We start from the raw sequence: 24,715 nt of genomic DNA, 5'->3' as shown, positions 1-24,715 counted from the left end.
TGTCACGTGACAGTTCCTTCAGCATCGCACTCTATACTGATTGTAATTATTTTACTAGAAATTAGTCTGAAGCGTTGTTTTGGAAAGTGGGAGGTGACAAACAGGCATAGCTTGCTTCAAGGAATACACTGGGTAAAACTGGACAACAGCAATAGAAAGGCGAGTAACGCCCCTAAATCTCTAGCTTAATAGCAAAGTAAAATAGGAAGCTTTACAAAGCAGAGCAAGAAAAAACATCTGGTGTCCACCCTAGGGAGCCTGGGCCTGGGGAGCACACCTCCGGACTACGCAGGAGAAACTCTGAATTAGCACTGCACACAGTATTCAGCAAGGCGGAAACCCAGTTGGCGCTAGAGTTTGTATGGCAACAGACAGGTTTCAAGTGGCATTCCTAACATCTTAGAGGATTTCCCAGGGGTGGTAGTGTTCATAGCCAGACCGGTGGTATGACTGGCCTGTGAGTACTGCCCACTCCCTGGATCAACATCTGTGACCTGTCATTACAAAAGGATTGCTCAGGAGTGTGACAGGGATTATGGAGACAGAGAAGGAATGCCCAGCGTCAGGACCTAAGCCACAAAGCAGGCACGAGCTTCAAGGTAGAAGGGATGAACAGTTACACAATAGCAAAGGTAAGAAACTATGAGTAGAACATTCAGGATCCATGGGAAACTGTAAAAGACCAAACCCATGACTCAGGCATAAAAGAGAACTTCATGTTAATGGCATGGATAACATCTTCAAGTTATGGCCACCCTACCCTCTAAGCCTTGCTATGCTTTAATGGGAGAAACTGTTTTTCAGTACAGTGATAACAGATTTCCCAAATCTAGGGAGAGAGGTGTCCATTCAGATACAGGAAGAGTTTAGAACACCACACTAACACCACCAGAGAGAAACCTCCCACATCATAGCTGCTGTACTAAATATACAAAACAAAGGGCACTTACTGAAAGCTGCAAGAGAAGCAAGTGACATATAAGGCCACCTCATTGGAGCAATAGCATTTTTCACAAAAAACCAAACCTTTGTAAGTCAGGAGGGCTTGGGATTGTGTGTCCCAAGCTGTAAACGACAACAACTGTAAACTCAGAGTACCACAGCCAGCAAATCATCTGTCATAACTGAACAAAAAAACCCAACAGATGCTTTGGTGAGGATGTGGACAAGAGAAAACTGGTGGAAATGTAACTAGTCTAGACACTATGGAAATCAGTACGGAGGTTTCTCAAAACACTAGGATTAGAACTACCCTATGGCCCAGGTCTAGCACATCTGTGCATTTACTTATCCAAAGCATTCCAAGTCAACACATCATAGAGATGCTTTACTGCTTATGATGTTCACTACAGATCTATTCACAAGAGCTAAACTATGGACCAACCAAAATGTCCAACAACAGAGGGAATGGTAAAGAAAATATGCCATTTATATACAATGAAAAATTTTCCAGCCATGGAGTTGTTTGAAGTCAAGTGGAAACAGCTGGAGATAATCATGTTACATGAATTAAGTCTGTCTGAGAAAGACAAATATCCCACATTTTCTCTCAGCTCATGCTAATTAAATTTTATACAATGCTGTGCGTATACAGGTCACGAAAGCAGAAGCAATCCTGTGTAGGAGATCATTATGTGGAGAGAGTGGGGGGAGCACAGTAGGGACATACTCAGTGTACATCTGCACTTGTATGAGAATATGTTTGTGACACAGTATGATGAACAATGACTTGTGCATCCTGATGTGCACTACACATGGCACTTTCTGGGCAGCACACCAAGCACTCTCTCACTGTGGCAGGGCTTCGCTGTTAGGATTCAAGCATTTCATTTTGAAAGCTGGGTACTCATGCACTGTACGTACAACAGTGCCAGCTTGCTAGTGCATTGCTACTGACTGGACACTACGTTCATATGTCTTTAGTTTTCCTTCTATGTTTAGCTCATTGTTATAAGTGCTTCCCCTGCTCCCAACAGATGTTTATTGTTGCACTGTTTTTATGAACTGAAGAAGCAGCCGCAGCCAAGGGCCGGCCAGTACAGCTGCTGTAGCTCCATAACGAGAAGCCCAGCAGGAGCCAGGGCCTCTTTGTGACTAGGTATATAAAGATGCACATAGCATGTAATTTTTAAGAAAAATGTGGGACTGTGCAGGACATTAAGATATTGGTGTACAGTTGTGATAAGTACAAGATTTCTCATTTAAAAACTAACAACACAGCCTTGAGGTAATCACCTTCTTGATGGTGTGAAACAGATTCAAGCTGCTGAAGTGAGGCTCTCAGTTGCACTGATGGCTGACCAGCAGAGGTAGGTTTTGGGTCTGGAGTGTACTAGTATGCACTGTGAAATAGAGTCTCAGCACATCTCACTATGCATTTCACCTCTTATTTGTATATTAAGAATTAACAGACTATAAAAATGCAGTATGTATGGAATTAAAATTAAAATTGCAATGACTCAGCTGGGCATGGTGGCAAACACCTTTAATCTCAGCACTAGGGAGGTGGAGGCAGGGGGATTGCTATGAGTTCGAGGCCAGCCTGGTCTACAAAGTGAGCACTGGATAGCCAAAGCTAACATACAGAGACCCTGTCTCAAAAAACAAAACAAAAAACCTTCAATGACTCTTTCGTACTTCTTTCTTGTAGTGATACATCAAAATATTTGACTATAATATTCTTATCATAATTTTTCTTGTTTTAGAATATTTTTGTTTACAGAATGCTTATATGTTGTGGCAAAAGGGTGTTTTCTACATGGCTCTGGCTGTCTTGGAACTCACTATGCAGACCAAGCTGGTCTGGAAATCAAAGATCCCCTTGTCTGCCTCTGCCTCCTGAATACTGACATTAAAGGCATGTACTACCACTCACAGCATGATGACTTCTTAAATGTTTATAATTAGCTACAAAACAAACTCATTGTAGTAGTTTAATTTATGATGTCATTATATACTAACACATCCTTTATGGTTATTATAGCAAGCCTGTGTATACTTCTTCATGGGCAAGATTCTAGGACTCTCAAGGAGGCATAGTATGCTAGGGTTTGTTCTTTACACAGGTAGTTACATGCCCTGTAATGTGGAAGGAATCTCAGGCAGCAGTCACATTGCAGATATCCTTTAGCTGGCTTCCTTTTGTCTTAGCTGAATTTCTCCATGTTTGTTGCAATGAACAGGTAAATTATACTTTTATAAAAATATACAAAAACCTCTCTCTAAATCTTAGACCTCTTATGCCACATTTGAAAATATAGGACTTGTTTAGGTTGTATTATTACTTGGATTCCTGCTTTTACTTCTCCTAAATGAGCTTAATTTACATAATTTACCATTTCAATTTTTAAGATAAACTCAAGTTTCTTCTCAATTTCTGCTAGTTCAGCTGAAAAATAAGGACACTGGATTTGGTTCATCACAATTGTAATAAATGAAGAAATAAATGTTAGTATCTTCATCCTAATAGCTCTTGAAATTTGTGTATGTCTACAGAAGCAGTTCAATAAAGTAAATTTTATTCATGGTTGTGACTCATGATGATTTTGACAGCAGCCTGCCTCTCCAATACACTGAACGAAGGCGGCATGACTTACTTCTGCGGACATCCCCGGCCTTACCTGAGCCATTTTTCAGGTATCCATTTGCATCTACTGTTGTGTACATGATATAAGGTCCAGGCTGATTCACTCCGAAGGGCTGCAGGAAGAAGGGAGGAAATAGTTGATTTTGGGAAGTAAGTAAATATTTGAATTTCAGGAAAAATTTTTTTATATAGTAAAAAAAAAAGTCAAAGAATATTTACTTGTTCTTTGCAATGCTCATACATCTATACACTGTATTTTGTTCATACCTACCCTGGCTCTCCTCTCCTAGCTCCAAAGCTCCAAAGCTCCACACCACTTTCATGTACTTTTTAAAAAATATCCCAATGAGTCCAACTTTAATGCTTCCTACTTATGTGTGAGTGTGTGTGTGTGTGTGTGTGTCTTGGGGGGAACATCTACCAGAACACAGAAAGTTTAACAGGAACCACAAAAAACTTCTTATTTGCATATTTTACATAATTATTAGCTCAAAAACTTCTTGTATGCATATCTTAAATAATCATTAGCTACATATGAGAACACTTCCATAAATAGATAATAGTTCAAATTAAACCTGGATGTTAGAAAATTATTAAACCAACAGTTATTTATTAGTGTGTGTGTGTGTGTGTGTATGTAAGTAAGTATTTGGGTCCAACAGTGCACGTGTGGTCATTAGAGTTGGTTCTCTCTTCTACTACATGCAGATCCTGGAGACCAAACTCATGTCCCCAGGCTTGGCCTTTACATGCTAAGCCATCCCACTGGCCCAGCAGAAAATTCCTAACACTTTATATTACTTGACAGTTCTATTTATATAGTTCAGAATTTTAACTGAGCATTTTAAAAGTCTAATGTCTCTACTTTATAAGGGTAAATATTTAAAATAAACTGTTCTTTAGTATTCTGGTTTCACCCAGAACAGAACTACATGAGTGATGGGGTGACGGATGCAGGCTGTGGGAGAGAGAGTTAGTTACTGAACTACTGTAGGTTTGCCTACCAGTATGGAAAAAACTCAAATCCCAAACCTGACAATTATCCTCCTTCTCCTTCCTCCTCTTCTTCTTGGATCTTTGAGACGGAGTCTCTCTATATAGCCCTGGCTGTCCTGGCACTCGCTACATAGATCAGGCTGGCCTTGTACTCAGATCTGTCTTTGTCTTCCAAGTGCTGGCATGAAGTGTGCCACCACAACCATCATATTGTATTTGTACTGAATTGGACATATGCTATAATTTCTTACTAATATACACAATGACAAAAATCTATTTATAATATTATAATCAAGTGAAATACTGACTTTTAGTTCCATCACCTGATCACTTATGCATTTATAGAACATTACTTTCCAGTTTTTCCTAAGAATCTCACAGAGCCTAATCAGACTGGTATTTTATCTCAACTTGTACCTCAATTTCTATTTATAGAATTGTCTTTAAACTCTAAATAAAATGATACATTTCCTTTCTTTGAAATCAACTCCAATTAAAAAGGATATAAACTGTAGATTGTAATAATCATCCTATTAAAAAATGAAAAATACTTGAAAAATTTGTGTTGAATACTTAATCACAAAAATAAAATTTTAGTGATCTTCTTAGAAGATGTAACCAACCACACCTAACCATTAACCAGTCACTTAACTACTGGGACACTAGCATTTACATATCCTCTGAAAAGTTTCCAGAATTGCAAATGTCACACACCTGTAGCTAGCAAAACCACTCTCCTGCTAAAGCAGGAGGCAAATCATAGTCAGCTGCTGTGAAGGAGCCTCATATCCCCCACACCTGGGATTAAAACGAAACATATTTTTAAAATATTTCTGTGTCCTTAGAATAAACCACAATTCCAAAATTCTCACTACACCTGGGCCCACACAAACACATTTTGGTGCATACCTGTAATCCCAGCACACCAACAGTGGAGACAAGAAGATCAGAGGTTCAAGGCCAGCCTAGGTACACGAGACCCTAATGAGAGGTGGGGGGTGGGAGGAGGGAAAGAGAGAAAGAGGAAAAAGAGGAGGAGGAGGAAGAAGAGGAGAAGAAGAAATGAGTGGGTGAGGAGAAAGAGGAGAGAATGATGAAGAAGGAAGAGGAAGAGGAAAGAAGGAAGGAGGAAGGGGCAAGGGCAGACACACACACAGAGACAGAAGAGCCTCTCCTGTGTTTTAGTCCCCGATGCGTCCTTTACATTTTTAGGAAGGTATGTTCTATAGATGACAAATCAAAAATTTCTTAAGCACTTCTCATCTAGTTTTATCCTGATTACAGACTTGCTGCGAATTCGGCAGCTGTATCTACTCCCACAGATGCAGTTTCTCCATGATCTATTTGTAAAGTTTGACCCAACTGAGACTCTGTCCATGCCTCAGCTGTGTTGGCAGAGGGTGCAGTGATGCTTCCCTCAGTCCTGTGTTTCAGGGTGAATACTTACTTCCTGAACTATTCCGAGCACTGGCTGTTGCTAGCTCACAGCTGGACCCTACTTGGTAACTCTTCTCAGCTAAAGGAGTTGTGTCTCATGTCTGAACGCATATCTGAGTAATGTAGAGAAGCCTGGCCCTCTGCCTCAGCTGAGGCTGCCTGAGGAAACACCTCAGCATTAGAGCTCTCTATGCATTGTAACCCAACTTCTCTCTTCCTGCCAATTCTGCTTTCCTTGCTACTTCAGAGTTATTGTTCCCAAGTACAGTCACGATGTCTCAACTGTAGGAAGTGTCTCAACTACACATAAAAGCATTGGCATTGTGCTTAAAATGGATCGAAAGGACTTGAGACTATAGTCAAAACATCTGGCTTTGTGTTGACATTTCTCATTTGACCCCAAGACTTGGGAAAATTTAACTTGAGCTTTTTTTCAAATAGTAAAATGTTGGCTAATATTTTTTGAGGCTGGGAGACTGCTAAGTGGATGGAAGCCTTGCAACCGTGAGACCCAAGTTCAGACGACTGTAGTAGCTGGATGCAATGTCTGCTGTCTCTAACCTCAGCACTCTTTTGGCAAGAGAGAAGGCAGAGCCAGGAGAATCCCTAGGAACATGGGGGCCAGGGAGCCTGGCATATGCGGCACAAACCATAGAGACCAGCTCTCAAATAAGATGGGAAGGTGAGGACAAACTCTGGAGGTCGTCCTCAGACTCACATGTGCCTTCCCCATCTACACACACTCTTGATTCTGGGCTCTCTGTCAATTATACAAAGATGGGTAACATAATTCTTTAGGGCTGTGCGCTATTGTAGACAGGCATCTCATCTAAAAAACTGAGCGTGAAGCAATGGGAGAGTGCCACAAGATACTTGGTAAAGGCAGTGATCCTCATATAGAAGTTGGGTTTTTTTGCTTTTTTTCTTGTTTTGAGATACAATCTCCTATTTCATAGGCTGGCCTCAAACTTGCTATGCAGCTGAAGACGATTTTGAACTTCCAATTCCTGTGGCCGTACCTACTGCGTATTACACTGGGATTACTGACATGTACTACCATCCCTGGGTTTATGCAATACTGAAGATCAAACTCAAGGCCTATGCTAGTTAGAAAGCCTTCTACTAACTGAGCTACATCCTCAGTTGTATAGTGATAACTTTTTATGGAAAGGTACCAAATTCTAGCAACTTCCTTGAGTAATGACAGATACTTTAATAACTACCAAACACTAATAATAACTTTGATTATAACCTACAATGACTATTTTGTGTATTTTTCTTTATCCTGATTTTTTTCTTCAAGACAAGGAGTCTCTGTGTAGCCCTGGCTGTTCTGAACTCACTTTGTAGACTAGGCTGGCCTTGAACTCACGGAGATCCGCCTGCCTCTGCCTCCTGAGTGCTGGGATTAAAGGCTTCAGCCAACACGCTTGGCTTCTTGAACAGAGCTTTCTGAAGAGAATTTTTAAGATTATTTAAGTATTAATTTTATGTATATAAGTGTTTACCTGAATGTATGTATATGCACCATGTGTATACACTACCCAAGTAGGCCACAAGAGGGTGTCAGGGGGGCTGGAGAGATGGCTCAGAGGTTAAGAGCGCTGTCTGCTCTTCCAAAGGTCCTGAGTTCAATTCCCAGCAACCACATGGTGGCTCACAACCATCCTCAAGGTGATCTGGTGCCCTCTTCTGGACTGCAGGTGTACATGCAAGCAGAATACTGTATACATAATAATAAATAAATAAATCTTAAAAAAAATTCATCAAAAACAAAAACAAACAAACAAACAAAAAAAGAGGGTGTCAGATCTCTTGAAGTGGAGTACAGATTGCTGTTAGCCTCTGTGTGGGTGCTGAGAACTGAACCTGGGCCCTCTGCAAGAGTAGCATATGCTCTTAGCCACTGAGCCACCTGAAGAAATTTCCACAGAAAGATATGATGAAGAATTAAGTTTACTTACTGTTATCTTGCGAGGACAGTCATTAGAACATAGGCCACTAAGAACTGTGGAAAGATAAAGAACAACCTATTATTACTATTATAAGCCTACGTTAAAAATAAGATCTAATTCCCCCCAAGTCTATTAATATATCCACTGGTGACACAGTATATGTGTGGAGGTCAGAGGTTAAATAAGTAGTAAAACAAATAGCTATCGTCCAACATTAACTCATGACAAAACTCTCAGTAAGTGAGGAAGAGTGAACTGTTCATCCAGGACCCAAGGGAAGCCCTTGCTCAGCAACCATACCTAATGGTGAAGTGTGATGCTTAGCATGGGAAAGAAGGAAGGCAAAGATGTCCCCTCCATCCTTCATAGTTAGCACAATAAAGGAGAGAGAAAGAGACAGAGAGAGAGAGACAGAGAGAGAGAGAGAGAGAGAGAGAGAGAGAGAGAGAGAGAGAGAGAATTGTTCCTCCTTGCAAATGGTTGCTATAAAGAAAACTTTCCTTAAAAAACTATTTTAAAAAATACCTCCCTAGAATCATTAAGTGATTCTGTAGTGCAACATTTATTTCCACATATTAAAAGTGAGCGCATAGGAAGCAAATTAAAAAACACAGCAGAGTGTAAGGTCTTTCTAGAGAATGCAGGCATACACATAATACCACACACAAGGCTTTGTTGGCTCACAACTGTCTGATCTCCAGTTCCAGGGGATCTCATACCTCTCTGACCTCTAGGGCTCCTGCATGCATGTGGTGCACATACACACATACATCAGGCGCAACATACACACACAGACACACACACACACACACAGACACAGACACACACACACACACACACACAATATAATAAATAAATGTGAAAAGATAATGTAGAAGAAATGATGGCAAAGCAAAATCATCTGGCAAGAGTTGAGGTAGGAGTTATCGATGGACTGCAGGGGTAGCAGGTACACATTTGATACAAGAAGGAGACAAGTAGTGTAAGAATGTATGTCTGGAAGCAGGGAAGGGGATAAAACTGGTCATCTCAAGGCTGGAGAAGTAGCTTTGCAGTTTTAAGAACACTGACTGCTCTTCCAAATGCCTCAGGTTCAGTTCCCAGCACCCACATGGCAGCTCGAGCTGTCTGTAACTCCACTTCTACAGGCACGCAAAATAGCAGTACACACGAAGCAAAGAACAACCACAAGACACTGGTCATCTCAGGGCTGGAGAGACAGCTCAGTGGGTACAAGCACTTGTTCTTAAACAGGACCAGGGTTCTGTTCCCAATACCAACATGGTGGCCCACAACAGTCTCTAGCTCTAGTTCAAGGAGACCGAATCCCCTCTTGTGACCTCTGCGGGCACCAGACATGCATATGGTGCACATACTTAACATGCAGGTAAAACACTCATACATATACAAAAAAAACTACAGTGTGCATGTCTGTGAGCAGGTGAGCAGTGTGCACTGTGGGCCTCCTGGTCCAACGGCCGGGAAGTACAGATCCTCTTGCTGTAGAGGTCTGCCAAAAATAGATGACCTGAGTTAGAAAGTGAGGCAATAGAATTATCTAACAATTTAACATCTGAATTCTTTAAAACGATGAAGATAAAAATAGAAGTGACTGAAACAGTGTTCTAGATTGAAGAAGTGTGGAAAACTGTGAAAAACTCAACTGATATCCTGGGCAGAACACTAACTAAGCCAGATGGAAAGGGAGTCATTGCTGGGACAGCGGGTGTCTGGATGGGCCTAGGACAGCTAGCAGTATGTGCTGCTCAAGGTCACTTCCTGAGCTGGGGGGCTGTGCATGCATCAAACAGGAGGGAGAACTTAGACTGTGAACTGAGTAGAAAGGAAGAGAGAGGGAGGGAGAAGAGGAAAACAAGATGCGTGGTGACATCTAAAATACTCACCAATGACTTTAACAAAATAAGCATCTGCTTCAAAGTTATTTTTGAGAGTATGGATGGCAGCATCATTCTTGGTGTACCCTTTACTGAGCACTATAATGTCCAAGATGCCCTGGAAAACAGTGTGAGACAAATGGGTAGATGACGGGGAAAAGCTCACCATTTGACTCTGCTACAGTTTGATTAACTGTTATCCCAAAGGTTCGCATGTTCAAGACTCGCCTGGCAGCCTGTGGGAGGTGGTGCAGACTTCTGGAGGTAGGGGCTACCTGTGGCATGCTCTTATTAGCTGGCTTCCTCCACCAGAGAGAGGCTCCTGCCACCATGTTCTGTGCTACACAGGACAAGAGACAGATCTAGTGACTGTGGACTGAAAACTCTTTGTCCTCTCAAGTTAATTTTCTCTGCTGGCTTGTCACTCATAGAAAGCTGACTAACAGGTTTACCATTTAAGTACAACAAGCCTTAGTAAGTTGCCGTTTGAAATAAGCTTACTGAAAATGTGTGTTCACAACTTAAATAGTAACCAAAAAGAAAACAGTCCTGGGAAATATGTGTTAGCATTTTGGTATGCTTCCTTCTGGCCATATGTATATGCACTGTGACTTTTTTATTTTTATTTTTTGAGACAGGGTCTCACTATATAGCCTTGGCTAGCCAAGTTTACAGGCCAGGTTGGCCTCAGACTCACAAAGATCCACCAGCCTTTGCTTTAAGAGTACTGGGGTTGAAGACATGTGTCACCCAGCCAGCCCTAAAATTTCATTTTTAGATTCATTATAGTGTGTGTGGGAATTGTGGGGGTGTGGGGAATGGGGGTATAATTTGGAAGTCAAGGACAACTTTCAGGAATGGATTCTTTCAAGTTTCCAGGCTTTTGCAGCACACACTTCTTACAGGCCGAGGCAGCTCACTGCTCCGTGCAGTCAATTTACCTTCTGGAGGCCCTTGGGGCACCGGCTCCACCTTTCCTTCCCCTTTATAAAGCAGAAATTCAGTTCACTTTATTGATGAAAAAGCATAGGTTGACTTAAAGCTGACACCCTTCTACATCTCATGAAGCTACTCATTTTTCAGTTTATAAATGTTCGCAACATTTCCCCCTGTAAACTGACTATATTCTATTTTTCTATTATTCATAGAAACTGGTGCAATAGTTTCTATGAATACTTTTACATTAAGGATATGAATTATTCCACTTATTTGTAGCATTTCTATTTCCCATATTTAAAAATAATTTAAAATTTCATTTATAATGTTTTTTTGATGTACAGAAATTAAAAATCGATTTGTAGGCAATTTTGTCCACTTTTTCCACTTGTAATATTTCTACCAATTACATTTATGCTTGAAAATTGCTAATGAAAAATAAAATGAAATGAGATTTGGCAGAAGGAAATGCGGGTATCAATAACTCATCATTGAGTATAAGCCTTTTACACCCAAAGTGAAATAAAAGAACAAAATGAAAAGGCAATGAAGACATAAATACCTTGATGGGCTTTTACTTTGTACAGTAAACTATTCTGCAAGGATATATGTGGATAAATTAACTTTAAATTCTCTAGAAGTTTTTCTTTCTTCTAAATAGGAAACTAGTTTTCTTTTCAGAAAGGTAGATGCCAGGGACCTACAAAGCCTCCCACCAGGTCACCTCCCTGCCAGTGATGGAGCTGAGAAGCCACCTTGTCCCAGTTTACAGGGTGAGCGCAGGCGCTTTTCTGCCATTCTGCGCAGGTACCTGTTGGTTCTGCTTTTGGCCAGCTGCTGAGCATGTAGATCTGCTAGTCTTAAAGTACAATTCGGTAGCAGTTTCTTCCCAATAAGCACAACTGGAGACAACGGTTTCATATTCAAGTATAATGATAACTAATACTATCATTAGCCAGCCCCTGCCCATATGTGCAATCAATAGGTTTTCTCTAATGAATTCAGCTACTTTCATTCTCTTTCCACTTTCTGGTGAAAAAAAAAAAGCTACAGTGAGAGAACATAAATAGAAATCAAATTCCAAAATATAGGACAGTTCTGGACTCACATCTTCATAAATATCAAAAAAGGTGGCAACCATGGCGTCTTTGATTAGATTCAGGCCTGTTAGGTCCCAGTAGACTTTAAACATCCGATGGACTTCCTCACAGCTCACGTTATTGCACGGGACATTCTCCAGTAAAAAGGCTTGCTGATTGCTGTGTGACAGACAAGAGGTACTCATCAGTTAAAGTCAGTGCCATGAGGCAGCAGCTGCGCTGTGGCTTTAGACAGTCTATGTAACAGCCGGGCTTGCTGGGCCCTGTCATGTGGAGTTTCTCCATCCACCCTGCCTCCATGCCTCCACTGTACTCTGCCCTCATTTAAGTTACTGCAGAAACACTCCAGACATGCAGCTACCCTCACAGCACTGAAGCATTCTTTCTTGAAGGAGGCGCATAAGACTCTAGTAAATGCAACTTACAAAGCTCAGCGGCTTCCTGAGGGTTATAAAAGGGGAAGTTGCTAGGGAGAGGAGACCCCATAATCAACAGAGCTGTCGGCAGGGGGCTCCAGTGACACATTTATGTGAGTCATTACTCATGGTGGGTGGCTACTTGGTGCTGGAGCTGCATTTGGGTCACCCAGGCTCCAGTTTAGTCACGCTCACTCACCTGTGATCCTCTAAGGATTAATAATAATAAAAACAATTGCAAGGATAGTGTCAACAAGTCAGCAAATAAAAATACATGATGAAATAGTGCAAAGCTGGAAGAAGCCAGAATACACTATTGAAAAGTTCTAGAACTATCAGTGAGATGTAGTACTGAAGACAAATTTTAAAGGTGTTCTAAAAATATCTAAGACATGTACTAAAGTACAAATTTAAATCTTGAAAACTGTTTAAATTAAACTCATAGTAGAAAAAGAAAGTAAAAAAAAGAAAGATGTCAGACTTTAACAAACTCAACACTGGTGTGGATGTAAAGTGCTTAGGCCCTGAGCATTAGATGGCTTAAAGAAACTAAGACTTGGCTTATTTATAGGAAAGCTGAACTACAAAGTGAAAAATAGGTTAATAATTAAAATTTAGCATAAAATGTCCATGAACAAAAAAACCCCGCGACCAACAAGATGGAAGACTGTATTGGTAAATTGTTACTTATTAGAGATTTGAATTTCATCATTCAGTCTGAGAGCTGGCCCGATCCTCCCACCTTCCCAATGCTCTCCACTTTGCTGCTGTGGGGCGGCCACTGTTCCAGCTGTGGATCTCTCAGGTGGTTTTGGACAGGAGGAAGTAAGCAGAACAAGGAGGCCCATCCAGGTCTATGTCTGTCTTTCTGCTCTGAAAAGCCACCATTATCCCCCTGCTGGAGAGATGCAGCTGTGTCAACTGATGGAGCGGCTGTGCTTCCACTCTGCCTCACAGTAGACAAGAGGGTCCGATGGCAGGTCCAAGCATCAACCAAACTACAGTTACTGTCTTTATTGTCTGGACCTAGGAACCAAGATGGCGACCTTTCATATACACTACACTGACTGCCTGACCAAGTCTCCTGCTGTCATCCCTTTAAGGGATTATTAGGGAAAGGAATTGGACCACTAATTAAGAGGGGAACACATCCCAGTGGTGGTCCATACCTTTAATCCCAGCATTGGGAGGCAAAGGCAGGTGGATCTCTGCATTCTATGCCAGCCTGGTCTACATGTGAGTCCAGGACAGCCAAGGCCACACAGAGAAACCCTGTCTCAAAAACCAAGGAGGGTGGGAAAAGAGGGGACACATGATGCTGGGTAGAGTAAGTTAAGAAAACAGTGAGAACAAGATTTGTGTGAAAATGCTGTAAGAAAGCCCATTACTTCATATGGTATCTTTAAAAATTAATAAAAGAATATAAACACCTAACCAAATTTAAGATTTAATATTATATTCTTGGGAAAAGCCTCAAGACATGCCAAGTTAAGTTAATTATGTATGTCTTTTTTTTTTTTTGGCCATCAGATAGTCTTTTATTGAAATATTTTCTTGTTGCTTCTTAACTAGCTGGGCATTCCACAGCACCGCTGTTGATGTCATCTATGATGTCATGAGGGTGGCGGCCATCCACATTGCAGCCCACAGACTGTGCAGTGCCCAGGATCTCCTTAATAGTTCCAGAAAGCTCTCTGGCTAAGGACCGGTGCCACATTTGCCTGGCAAGGTTAACAATCTCATCAAAAGTGATGTTTCCACTGTGTTTAATGTTCTTCTGCTTCTTCCTGTCTCTCGGTGGCTCCTTGAGGGCTTTGATGATCAGGGCAGAGGCAGAGGGCACCACCTCAATCTGGGCCTGTCTGTTCTGAATGGTCAGTTTCACTGTAATTATCAGACCTTTCCAGTCACCGGTAGCCTTGGCAATGTCATCACCGACCTTTTTTGGAGACAGACCCAAAGGACCGATCTTGGGGGCCAAGGCGCATGTGGCGCCGACCTCGCCTCCGGTGCATCTCAGATACACGACTTTGATCTCGTTGCGGTCAAACTTGGGCGGCATGGTGGGTGGAGGTGGCTGGTGTCGGATGAACCCGGATCCGGGACGACCGAAGAAAGTTGCACCGTAGCCTCCTCCGAGCCGAAAGCCGAAAAGGATTATGTATGTCTTAAGGGGCTGGCATACTAATGAAAATGTACTAAAATAAGATTAACCCAGGAATGTACAGAATCCCTTATTAACCCCTTATTAAGGCAGAAGACAGAACATATAGATAACTGACTATGGTCACTCAGGTGAACCACAGCCAAGTTACATTTCACTACCACTCAGAAACGAATTGAAGAAACAAAACAAAACACAAACTGTCAAGCAATAGCACACAACAGCCATATGTCACCTCTCTATCAGTAAGTTCATGTCAACAAGAAAGTTGTTGAAATGCAGAGATACACAACTATTGTGTGAAAAAGGATGTATTGATGTATGTTCTGTGAAAAAGCAAGGCTTTCAATGGTACGGCTTTCCAGGCAGCACCATGATTCCTCCTTAAGCTTTTTTTTTCTTTTAAAAATTGTAAATTATTATGGCATTTTCAAACATTCACATCCGCCCTCATCCTCTCCCTCGTCTCCTGCCAAATGCCACCTTTCCCCTTATGCCACGTATTGTCCCTCTGTCCCGCTCTACTTTGTGGGCACGCTTTCCCTTGTGGACACCTGGCTAGTTTTATGGTCTAGACTTGTTTACACATAGCAACTTCTATACAAGACAGATACAACACGTACGCACCCCCCCCGACACACACACACACACACACACACACACACACACACACAAGCTATGATCTACATATACTCAAAATTTGTCTGAGTGTACCAGTCACTGTTCACAACGGTATTTCAAACTCCCTGTGGGGAAAACAGCAACTGGTGTCCCTACCTTCATCTTCTACTTGGAGTCACATATGGGGAGAAAAGGAAGAGTTTTTCTGCTTGGATTTATATTTTTAAACATTTTATTGTTTCTGATCATGTATGAACTTTTATTTTTGAATCTTTAGCTGACACGGTCTACAGAGTCCTGAGAGGATGCAGATCAATAATACGTGCTCCCAGAATGTGAAGATGCTGGTCTGTCCTCTTGTTTTAACACTTCTGCACCTGCCAATTCTGTAGTACAAACTACTTCTACTGACTTTAATGTGTCAATTATGGGCCTAAATGAAAACGATAGGATATAATCATATAACAGCAGGTATTTATAAAGTATAGCTATACAGACTATAGTATATTTGAATAAAAGTTACATCTTATGCAAGCAAAGGTTTTCAAATTAGTGAGATGAAAATCCTGCAAGTATTGGAGTTACTTCACATCTGAATCTGACTAATATATATATATTGCTTGGTGCATTGTAAGAGCTCAGTATATCATTTGCAGTTATTAATGTCAGAGGATAGATGCTTTGCTTTCCTACTCTTCTCTACTGCATGTCAAAAGGGGGGCAGTTACACAGACACACCAGTGTATTTCAACTTGAAAAGGACTGGACAGATTTTTTTAAAGGTAATTTTGGTTCTTCAGATTAATTATAAACTCTGATTGTAATTCCCCTGTGTGCCAAACAGAAACAGTGATCAGTTCTCAGTGACAATACTGTGGGGGATTTCTACTTATTTTTTATTTATGAGAACAAAATTTCCATGATTTATATTAGAAAGCATTTAATAAATACTGTAGGGGTAGAGGTGTATCAGTAAGAGTGCATGTTTATCATACTTGAGGCCCCCATCTGTGGTGCTGTAAGCCATTATGATATATCTAGTTCATATGTGACAGTACTTAAATATACTTAAGTACATTAAGTATACTAAAATAGGAACCTGGGGGATCTGACATTCTCTTCTGGCCTCCACTGGCATACACACACACACACACACACACACACACACACACACACACACACGAATAATGAAATAAATAGAATAAATGTTTAAAAACTTGCTAGTTCATAAGCTAAATAAAATTTTTAAAAAAGGAGAGGCTGGAGAGCTGGTTCAGTGATTAAGAGCACTTGGTGCTTTTCAGAGAACCTGTGTTTGGTTTCCATTGTCTATCGGGTGCTTCACAACTGCCTGTAATTCCAGTTCCAGAGGATCTGATGCCTTCTTTTGGCTTCCACGTGCAATGCATGCATGTGGTGGAAATAAAAACACCAAGGCAAACAGTTATACACAAAATAAAACTAAATATTAAAAAAAGCTTTCAAAAACAAACAAACAAACAAACAAAAAACCCTCTTTTGGCCAAGTGGTGGTGGTGCATGCCTTTAATCCTAGCACTTGAGAGACAGAGGCAGGTGGATCACTATGAGTTCGAGATCAGCTAGTTCTAGGATGGCCAAGGCTACACAGAGAAACCCCGTCTCAAAAAACCAAACATCAAACAAATAATCAAACAAACAAAAACAACAAAACAACAAAAAACCCAAACATCATCATCATCATCATCAACAACCAGCACCACCACCTCTTTTAATCACACCCGAGTTTTTTTTTAATGAGGCCAAGCCTTACACAGCTTGAGAGTGGTAGCTAGCTATCAGGACATCCAAGCTTACATTAGAGGGTGGGAACTTTTGGAAATGCTCTGTAATCTGCAAGAAATGTAGAGCAGTGGGAGCTGGGGTCCTGTTTCTAACAAATGTCATGTAATCAATTATGCCTATGTAACGAAGCAGCTCTAAAAAACCACGTGACTAGGTTCAAACAACTTCTGAGTTGTTACATGAACACCTGTGAAGGAGGGACATTCAAAATTCATTAGATAAAGTCTCTCGGAGACATTCTCACCTGCTTTAATGTAGCTTGTCACTTGGTTTACTACTTGTAACCGGTGACAGCAGTCTGAAGTGAGAGCAGTCTTGGAGAACTGAACTTGACGAATGTAGAGTCTGACACTAACTGAGGGTAGTCAGTCTTGAAGTAGGACTGATCTATTATAAAGTTATTATAATTATTATATTAGTGCCGGACAGTCAGGTAAATGCAACATGTTGATACTCTGTTGGGCAATTTTGCATCTCTGTTCAAGAAAGATATAATTGGACTTTTAGTTTCTCTCTGGTTATAAAAGGATTCTAATTGGGTTCTTTGGGCATTATAAGGTATCTGGGGAAGGTTAACTGAACATGCTTTGGCAACTGTTTACATCATATCTAACACTGAACATATAATTGCTACTATCCAAATATGATATGCTGTTCCCACATCTTCTAATAGACATAAAAAGATTAATGTTCATATGCTTATTACACTCCTTCATGGAAACTTCCCTCTGAGGGCAGATGGACCAGCTTGTTCCGTGGTAAGAGTAGGGAAGAAACTAGGGAAAACTGGATGCCAGACCTTCAACCCAAGCATCAAGAGGCAGACAAGAAATAGAAATAAAATGGTGGTCTACTGTCGGAAGGACTTCCTGGAAAGACTTAGACTGTATTTTCCATGTAGATTACAAATGGTGCCTGGCAGACCGGCATGTCCCTCCAGGCACCTTTCCCAGTCTCCAAGATCTAGCTTCAGACTCCCATGCAGTGCCCCAGCACAGCCTGGCCACCTCTGCATGTGTCTCTACCAACCGCCAAGCTTCCACCAGGACTCTCCATCCCTACCCTCAACCCACAGGCCCCTCCATTGCCACATCCATCTTCTAGAATTAGCAAGATCTACATCCCATACTCCAGACTTGAACTAAGACACATAACCTGTACACCATCCCAGTTCCTTGTGTCTATCAGACTTTATTTTGCCGAAGTCACATCCAACTTCCAGGTCGAACTTGACAGGCATATAAACTACTCTGCCTCAACCTACTCTGTGTAAATCAGACACACAACTAACAAAAGACGTCTGTAAGTCCAGATCTCATTGCAAAAATAGACAATACGAAAGAACAAGACAGTATCTCCTCCCCCAAATCCACCAGTCCTTAAAATACCTGCTGATGAGATAGCTTGATGAGCCCTGCAACAAAGAATTTAAAAGAAGAATCATAAACTTCATCAAAAAGTTAAAGGAGTTTAAAGAAGACACAAACAGCTCAATGAAATTACAGAGAGAGGGCTTAGGGAGAATAAATGCCCCAGTGATGCCCAAGATAACACAAACATAAAGCTGACGGCAATGGTGAAGACAACCAGAACTTAGGAACAGAATCCAATAAAGATAAGCAATAGCCCAACTGGACAACTCAAAGGAAAGCCTTACAAGCAAAACCAATCAAGCAGAAGACAGAATATGAAGGCTTGACAAAAAGTATAGAGGAGCTAGACAAAACAAGCAAGGGGTACAAAGACCTAGAAACACACTGTAAAGGACAGACATTGGTAAGGGAGAAGAATCCCAGGTCAAAGGCACAGACCCGATCTTCAACGAGGTCTTAGAAGACAACTTCACCAAACTAAGGAAAGACACACCCATACATATATAAGCAGCACACAGAGCACCAAATAAATCAGAAAAGAAAAGAAGCCCCACAGCATATCATACTTAAAGCAGTAGGCACACGTAATGAAGAAAGTGTATTGAAATCTTCAAGGGAAAAAACACAAGTCACATATAAAGTAAAATTACTTAGAATAACAGCTGACTTCTCAATGGAAACTTTGAAAGCCAGACGATGCTGGAATAATGCATTCCAAGTTTGAAAAGAGTATGAGAGTCAGCCTAAACTAGTACACCCAGCAAAGACTGTATGCTATAGTTCGGTGGCTCTCACCCTTCGTGATGCTGCGACTCTTTAATACGTTTCCTCATGCTGTGATGACTCCCAACATAATTGTAATTTTGCTACTTTATTCATCGTAATGTAAATGTTTGATATGTAGGATGGTCTTAGGTGACCCCTGTGACCCATAGGAGAATCACAGCTATTGTCGAAGGAGAAAAAAACTTTCCACAATATTAACAGCCTAAAAACTTTATATTCAACAAACCCAAACTAAAGAAAACACAGGAAGCAGCGTTTCAGGCTGCTGAGAAGGGGAACGAGCATAGCCAAGAGACTGGGAAGAAACACGAAGCCACAATGACTACAACACGACGAAGCCCTGAGAACACAATGAGCAGCAAAGGTCAACAGCACAATGACTGCAGTCAGGACATTTCCACTAATACCTTCAGTCAGGAGCCACCTCAACTTCTCCATCACAAGAAACAGGCTAGCCGTTGTCTACAAGAACCTCATCTTGCTTTAAAGATAGGCACTGGCTTAGAGTGAAAGGATGGACAAGAGTACTTCCATCAAATGGGATCAAGAAGCAAGCAGGTGTCACTATTTTAATCTCTGACAAAACAACAGACTTAAACTAAAACTAATGTGAACAGAAAAGGAATATACTTCATTCTAATCAATGGGACTGAAAGGACATTATTGTCCTAAGTATACAGTCACCAAATGCAGGGGTGCCAAATTTCATTAAAAATGTACTACTGGAATTAAAGACAGATTATTAACCCAATAATAGAAGGTGATTTACACACCCCACATTCTGCAATACTCAGGTCATCTGGGAAAAACAACAACAACAACAACAAAAAAACACCAAAGAAATCCCTCACTCTCCCATTCCCTCCAAATCCCTCCCACCGCTACCCCAGCAAAACCAACCAACCAACAACCAACCAACCAAAGAAACTCAAAGCAGAAAAATACTAGAATTACATGACATCATTCAGCAAATGGACTTGATAGATATCAATAGAACATTTCACCAAACACCAAAGAATACACACCTGCCTAAGTCACACCTGGAAGCTTCACTAAAACAGACCCCACTCTGGGACACAAAACAAATCTTTACATAGTCAGAGAGACTGAATTGACTCAGTGTGTCCTATCTGTTCACTATGCAATAAAACTTAAAAACAACAGCACATAAATCAATGTACAAATATACAAATCAAATGTACAAATTCATGTGGATTGAATAACATGTTACTGAATAATGAATGGATCAAAGAAATCAAGATAGAAATAATAGAAATAAAAAATTCCTGAACTACATGAAAATGAAAATCCAGCACAATAAAAACTCTGGGATGCACTGAAAGCTGTTAGAAAGGGCACAAACAAATGATTTAATGAATAGAACTCAAACAACTGTAAAAACCAAAACAAATGAAATAGAAACAAAGAAACCAATACGATGAACAACAAATGCAAGTCCTGGTTCACTGAGAAGATAAACAAGGCTTACAGATCTCTGGACCAACTAAAGCAAAGGAAGAGTAATTAAAGATTTAAATGAACAAAATTGGCAATGAACAGGGAAAACTTCACAACAAACTAGAGAAAAAGTGTACTCCATTAATTTAGGAATCATAAAAGAAACAGACAAATGTCTAGGTTCAGCCAAATCACCAAAATTAAACAAATAAAAGATGAATAGCCCAAATAGTCACACAACAAATGAGATTGAAATGATAAAAAACCCTTTCAACTTGCAGGCTTAGATGGATTCACAGTAGAATTCTACCAAAGATCTTCAGCCAATCCTTCCTAACACCACCACCACCACCACCACCACCACCAAGAAACAGAAGGAACAACCACAAACTCCATAGAAGGAGTATTGCTTTAATACCAAAACAAGGTAAAGACAACAATAAAAAGAAAACAACAGGCCAATTTCCCTGATGAACATAGATTAAAAAATGCTCAATAAAACACCTGCAAACTGAATATAGACATATATCAAAAATATTATCCACCATAGCCAATCTGCTTGTATCCCTGATGCAGAGAGGTTTAACATATGCAAGCCAATAAATGCAATAAAGCACATAAGTGAATATAAAGACAAGCAGCATGGTGACCTCAGTAGATACAGAAAAGCCTCTGACAAAAGCAAAACAAAAAAACACCCAACATACTTTCATGATAAGAGCCCTAGAAAATGCAGGACTAGAGAGAAGATGCCTCAATATAATAAAAGCCATACGTGAGAAACACACAGCTAATAACATCCTCAATGGAGAAAAGCTTGAAGCATCCCCATTCCTTTTGAATACTGTGCCTGAAGCACTAGCTGGAGCACTAAGGTAAGAAAGGGAAATTGGAGGGATATAAACATGATAATAAGTGATGCCTGTAAGAACTTATTCCTCTCCTCTTTTAGTTTCTACAAGCTGCTCTGTTTTCTTTTTAAGCATATGGCCACAAGTCAGATAACCTTTTCCCATTGTTCTGCCTTCCCACCATCAAGCTTCTTTCTTCTGAGGAACCTGCTACATTTAGCCCAAATAAGAAACATAAAACGAGGCTCCCCCACGCCACCCCAATTGACATCATCACTTCTAATAAGTGGCATTTATCATAGAGGTTACATGTTTTCTAAGTCTGAAGGAACATTACAGGGAAGTCGCTGGGAAGCCATTATTCATTTCGCCACATACTTGTATAATTTATCAAAGTAAGTGCTAATATCCCTCAGCATTGACATTGTGACCAGACCCAACTGCAAAGAGCTTACACTCGGTATCTTATTTAACGCTCATCACTGTCTATACATTGACGACCTATGGTGTTTTGAGTAAGAATGGCCCCGGACTGTCTCATATGTTTGCATACTTAGTCACTAGGGAGTAAGCACTACTGAAACACGTTAGGAAGTGTGTCCTTGTTGGAGGAAGTGTGCACTGGGGGTGGGCTTGGAGATTTCAAGACCCCAAGCCAGGCTTTCTCTCCTCCTGCTGCTGCCTGTGGATGTATATCCAGGTGTGCATCTCCGCTACTTCTCCAGCACTGAGTCTGCTTCTGTGCTGCTATGGACCCCACTACCGAGGCCCCACTAAATGCTTTCGCTTGTAAGAGTAGCCACAACCCTGTTTCTTCAGTGCAACAGAACACTAAGACAGAAGTTCACACACACGTGGGATACTGCTGTGACAGCGCTGACCATGCTGCTGGCTGGAGAACGTGGACTTGGATTCGGAAAGTAGCTGAGTGCTTCTGGGGCTTAATGGGGCATTCTATTGGGGCATGGACGACAGCGCTGAGGGCAATTTGAACTGTGGCCCGGCTCAAGAGGTTTCAGGGAGGAAGATTAGTAAGTGTCCTACAGATATTTGGCGAAGTATGTGGCTGTTTTCTGTCCTTGTCCAAACAATCTGCCTGAGGCTAATTGAAGTGTTCTGGATTAATGGCATTGGTAGAGATTTCAAGACAGCCTAATACTGACTCTATTGGTAGCTTGGCCACGTTGTTCTGGCTTTAACATCAAGGATACAAGGAAGCGATTGTGGAATCTTCCTCTACAGCAGAGGAAAGCTGCTGAGGCCAGGCACGCATCGGGGCGATCCCCGAGTGGCAGCCCAGAGAGGTTGCTGTGTGAGGCTGTGACGGTAAAGCCTAGATTGTGTTAGAGACTCCAAGACGCTGGATGCCGGAGTAATGGGAGACCTCCTGAGGAGGTTGCTGACTGAGTGTGGAACCAGCCCAAAAGAGAGAAGTGTGTTGCACTCAACAAAGCTGAAAGGAGTTGGGGATCTGAAGAGTGACTGCTTTAGCATTAGACACGGAGATGCAGAGTTTGGGGTTTGCTCAGCTGGTTTTGGATCTGGCTTTAATCCAGTGTTTTCTAATATGCCCAACTAAATGCTGTCTTTTGTAAGAGCTGCTGTGGTCATGGTGTCTCGTCCCAGGAGCTGAACAGTGACTAAGACACTACCCAAAGCAAGCAGAAGGCACTACAACACAGATGCAATTTAATAGCTTAAAACAGGACAAATGAAATACACATTATATCAAACAAAGGGTACTTGGGAGGCAGATTTCTGAGTTTGAGGCCAGCCTGGTCTACAAAGTGAGTCCAGGACAGCCAGGGCTACACAGAGAGACCCTGTCTTGAAAAAAAAAAAAACGAGAGAGAAAGAGAGAGAGAGAGAGAGAGAGGGGGGGGGGGGAGACACACAGGAAGTGATGCAAAGCTTTCCCTCCTAAAGTCCACCTCCAGGGATATACGAATTCCAAGGCTACACACCCTAAGCCTCCGTCTGTGGATTGTGACACTAGTGGACAAGCTCAGGGCTGTGAAACAACACCAATTCGTCTTGCTACAGTACAGGAGGTCCGCAGATGAAGTGTGTACTTTTTGGTATAACTGTTGAAACTTTTGTTATAATCTGACCCCTATACATATATACTGTAGATGAATGAATGAGATTTGTCATTTTTTTTTCAGCTGGTACTATTTGGATGATGTGATTTCAGCTAATGAAATGAATTGATAATTTGGGGGAATTTGGTGGTTTGAATGAAAATGGCCCTATAGGCTCACAGGGAATGGCACTATTAGGAAGTGTGGTCTTGTTGGAGGAAGTGCATCACTGTGGGTGGGCTTTCAGGTTACAGAACCTCAAGCCAGGCCCAGTGGCTCTCTCTCTTCCTGCTGCTTGCTAATCCAGATGGAGAACCCTTGGCTCCTTCTCCAGCACTGCATCTGCCTGCACACCGCCATGCTTCCCCCCATGATGATAATGGACTAACCCTCTGAATGTGGGCCAGCCCCAATGAACTGTTTTCTTTATAAGAGTTGTTACGGGCCTGGTGTCTCTTTACAGCAACAGAAACTGTAACTAAGACAGGGTCTCACTCACTCCCTTGACCTCATAATTCTCTTACCTCACTGTCCCAAATACTAAGATCGGAGGTGCATGTCACCCTACTCGGAGAGGGGGTTTATGTTACAGTCAGGACACGCAAGGCTCTCGTGAAGCCAGAGGGTGGTTCTAGTAGTCTAAAAAATATTCTCTCACAGATGACCACAGGAATCCGTATGAAGTAAAGTAGGGAGAGGTGGGGAGAAACTGGGAGGAGGGGGAGACAGAAGACACGAGTGAGAGGGGCTAGGAGGGAGCAGAGTTACTGAAGATTAATTTACAGGTCAACGTGACAGTGTCATGGAGTACCCAGGCACTTGGTTAAACTTTGCTCTGGGTAGATCTCTGTGAGTTTCTCTCAATGAGATTAACATCTGGCACAGTAGGATGAAGAAAATACATTAGATCAACTTCAAAGAGCCAAATGGGACAAAAAGGCCATGTAAATGGGAGTGGGGTGTTTCTTCCTCCTTGAGTCTTTTTGGCTTTAAATGTGGCTTGACACTTTGACCCTTCTGGGTTCTAGAGCCTATGTGGCTTTAACTGGAGCTCACAATGTCACTGTCCTCTGGACCTGGCTCTCTTGAATGTCCACCTTGCTGACTCTACATCATAGAGATATGGCATGTTCACAGTGTTGCGTCAGTCCTTACAATGTTATGTTCTTTATCCTTCCCATGGTTTTTGTATTTTGGAAGCCCTGACTCTTATCAAGATGTTATGTACTGAAGATG

The 24,715-nt window shown here is 41.4% G+C and overlaps 2 protein-coding genes across 2 annotated transcripts in view; both read right to left on the bottom strand.

Moving 5' to 3' along the window:
- The window catches only part of ITFG1 (integrin alpha FG-GAP repeat containing 1), a 136,606-nt gene that overhangs the window by 24,920 nt on the left and 86,971 nt on the right, over window positions 1–24,715 (bottom strand). Inside the window, exons 11-14 of the mRNA XM_084756010.1 lie at window positions 11,914–12,064; window positions 9,879–9,987; window positions 7,984–8,027; window positions 3,621–3,699 (exon numbers count right to left, since the gene is read on the bottom strand). Coding sequence (XP_084612136.1) covers window positions 3,621–3,699; window positions 7,984–8,027; window positions 9,879–9,987; window positions 11,914–12,064 — 383 coding nt within the window. The remainder of the gene's footprint in view (window positions 1–3,620; window positions 3,700–7,983; window positions 8,028–9,878; window positions 9,988–11,913; window positions 12,065–24,715) is intronic.
- On the bottom strand, window positions 13,852–14,471 carry LOC311582951 (large ribosomal subunit protein uL11-like). Its single transcript, XM_084756296.1, has one exon. It carries the CDS (start codon window positions 14,381–14,383, stop codon window positions 13,886–13,888), a length of 498 nt encoding a protein of 165 aa, XP_084612422.1. The 5' UTR covers window positions 14,384–14,471; the 3' UTR covers window positions 13,852–13,885.

The sequence above is a fragment of the Acomys minous genome, assembly GCF_964271855.1.
Source record: "Acomys minous genome assembly, chromosome: 14".
Lineage (NCBI taxonomy): Eukaryota > Metazoa > Chordata > Mammalia > Rodentia > Muridae > Acomys > Acomys minous.
This window is presented reverse-complemented; position numbering and strand designations above follow the sequence as displayed.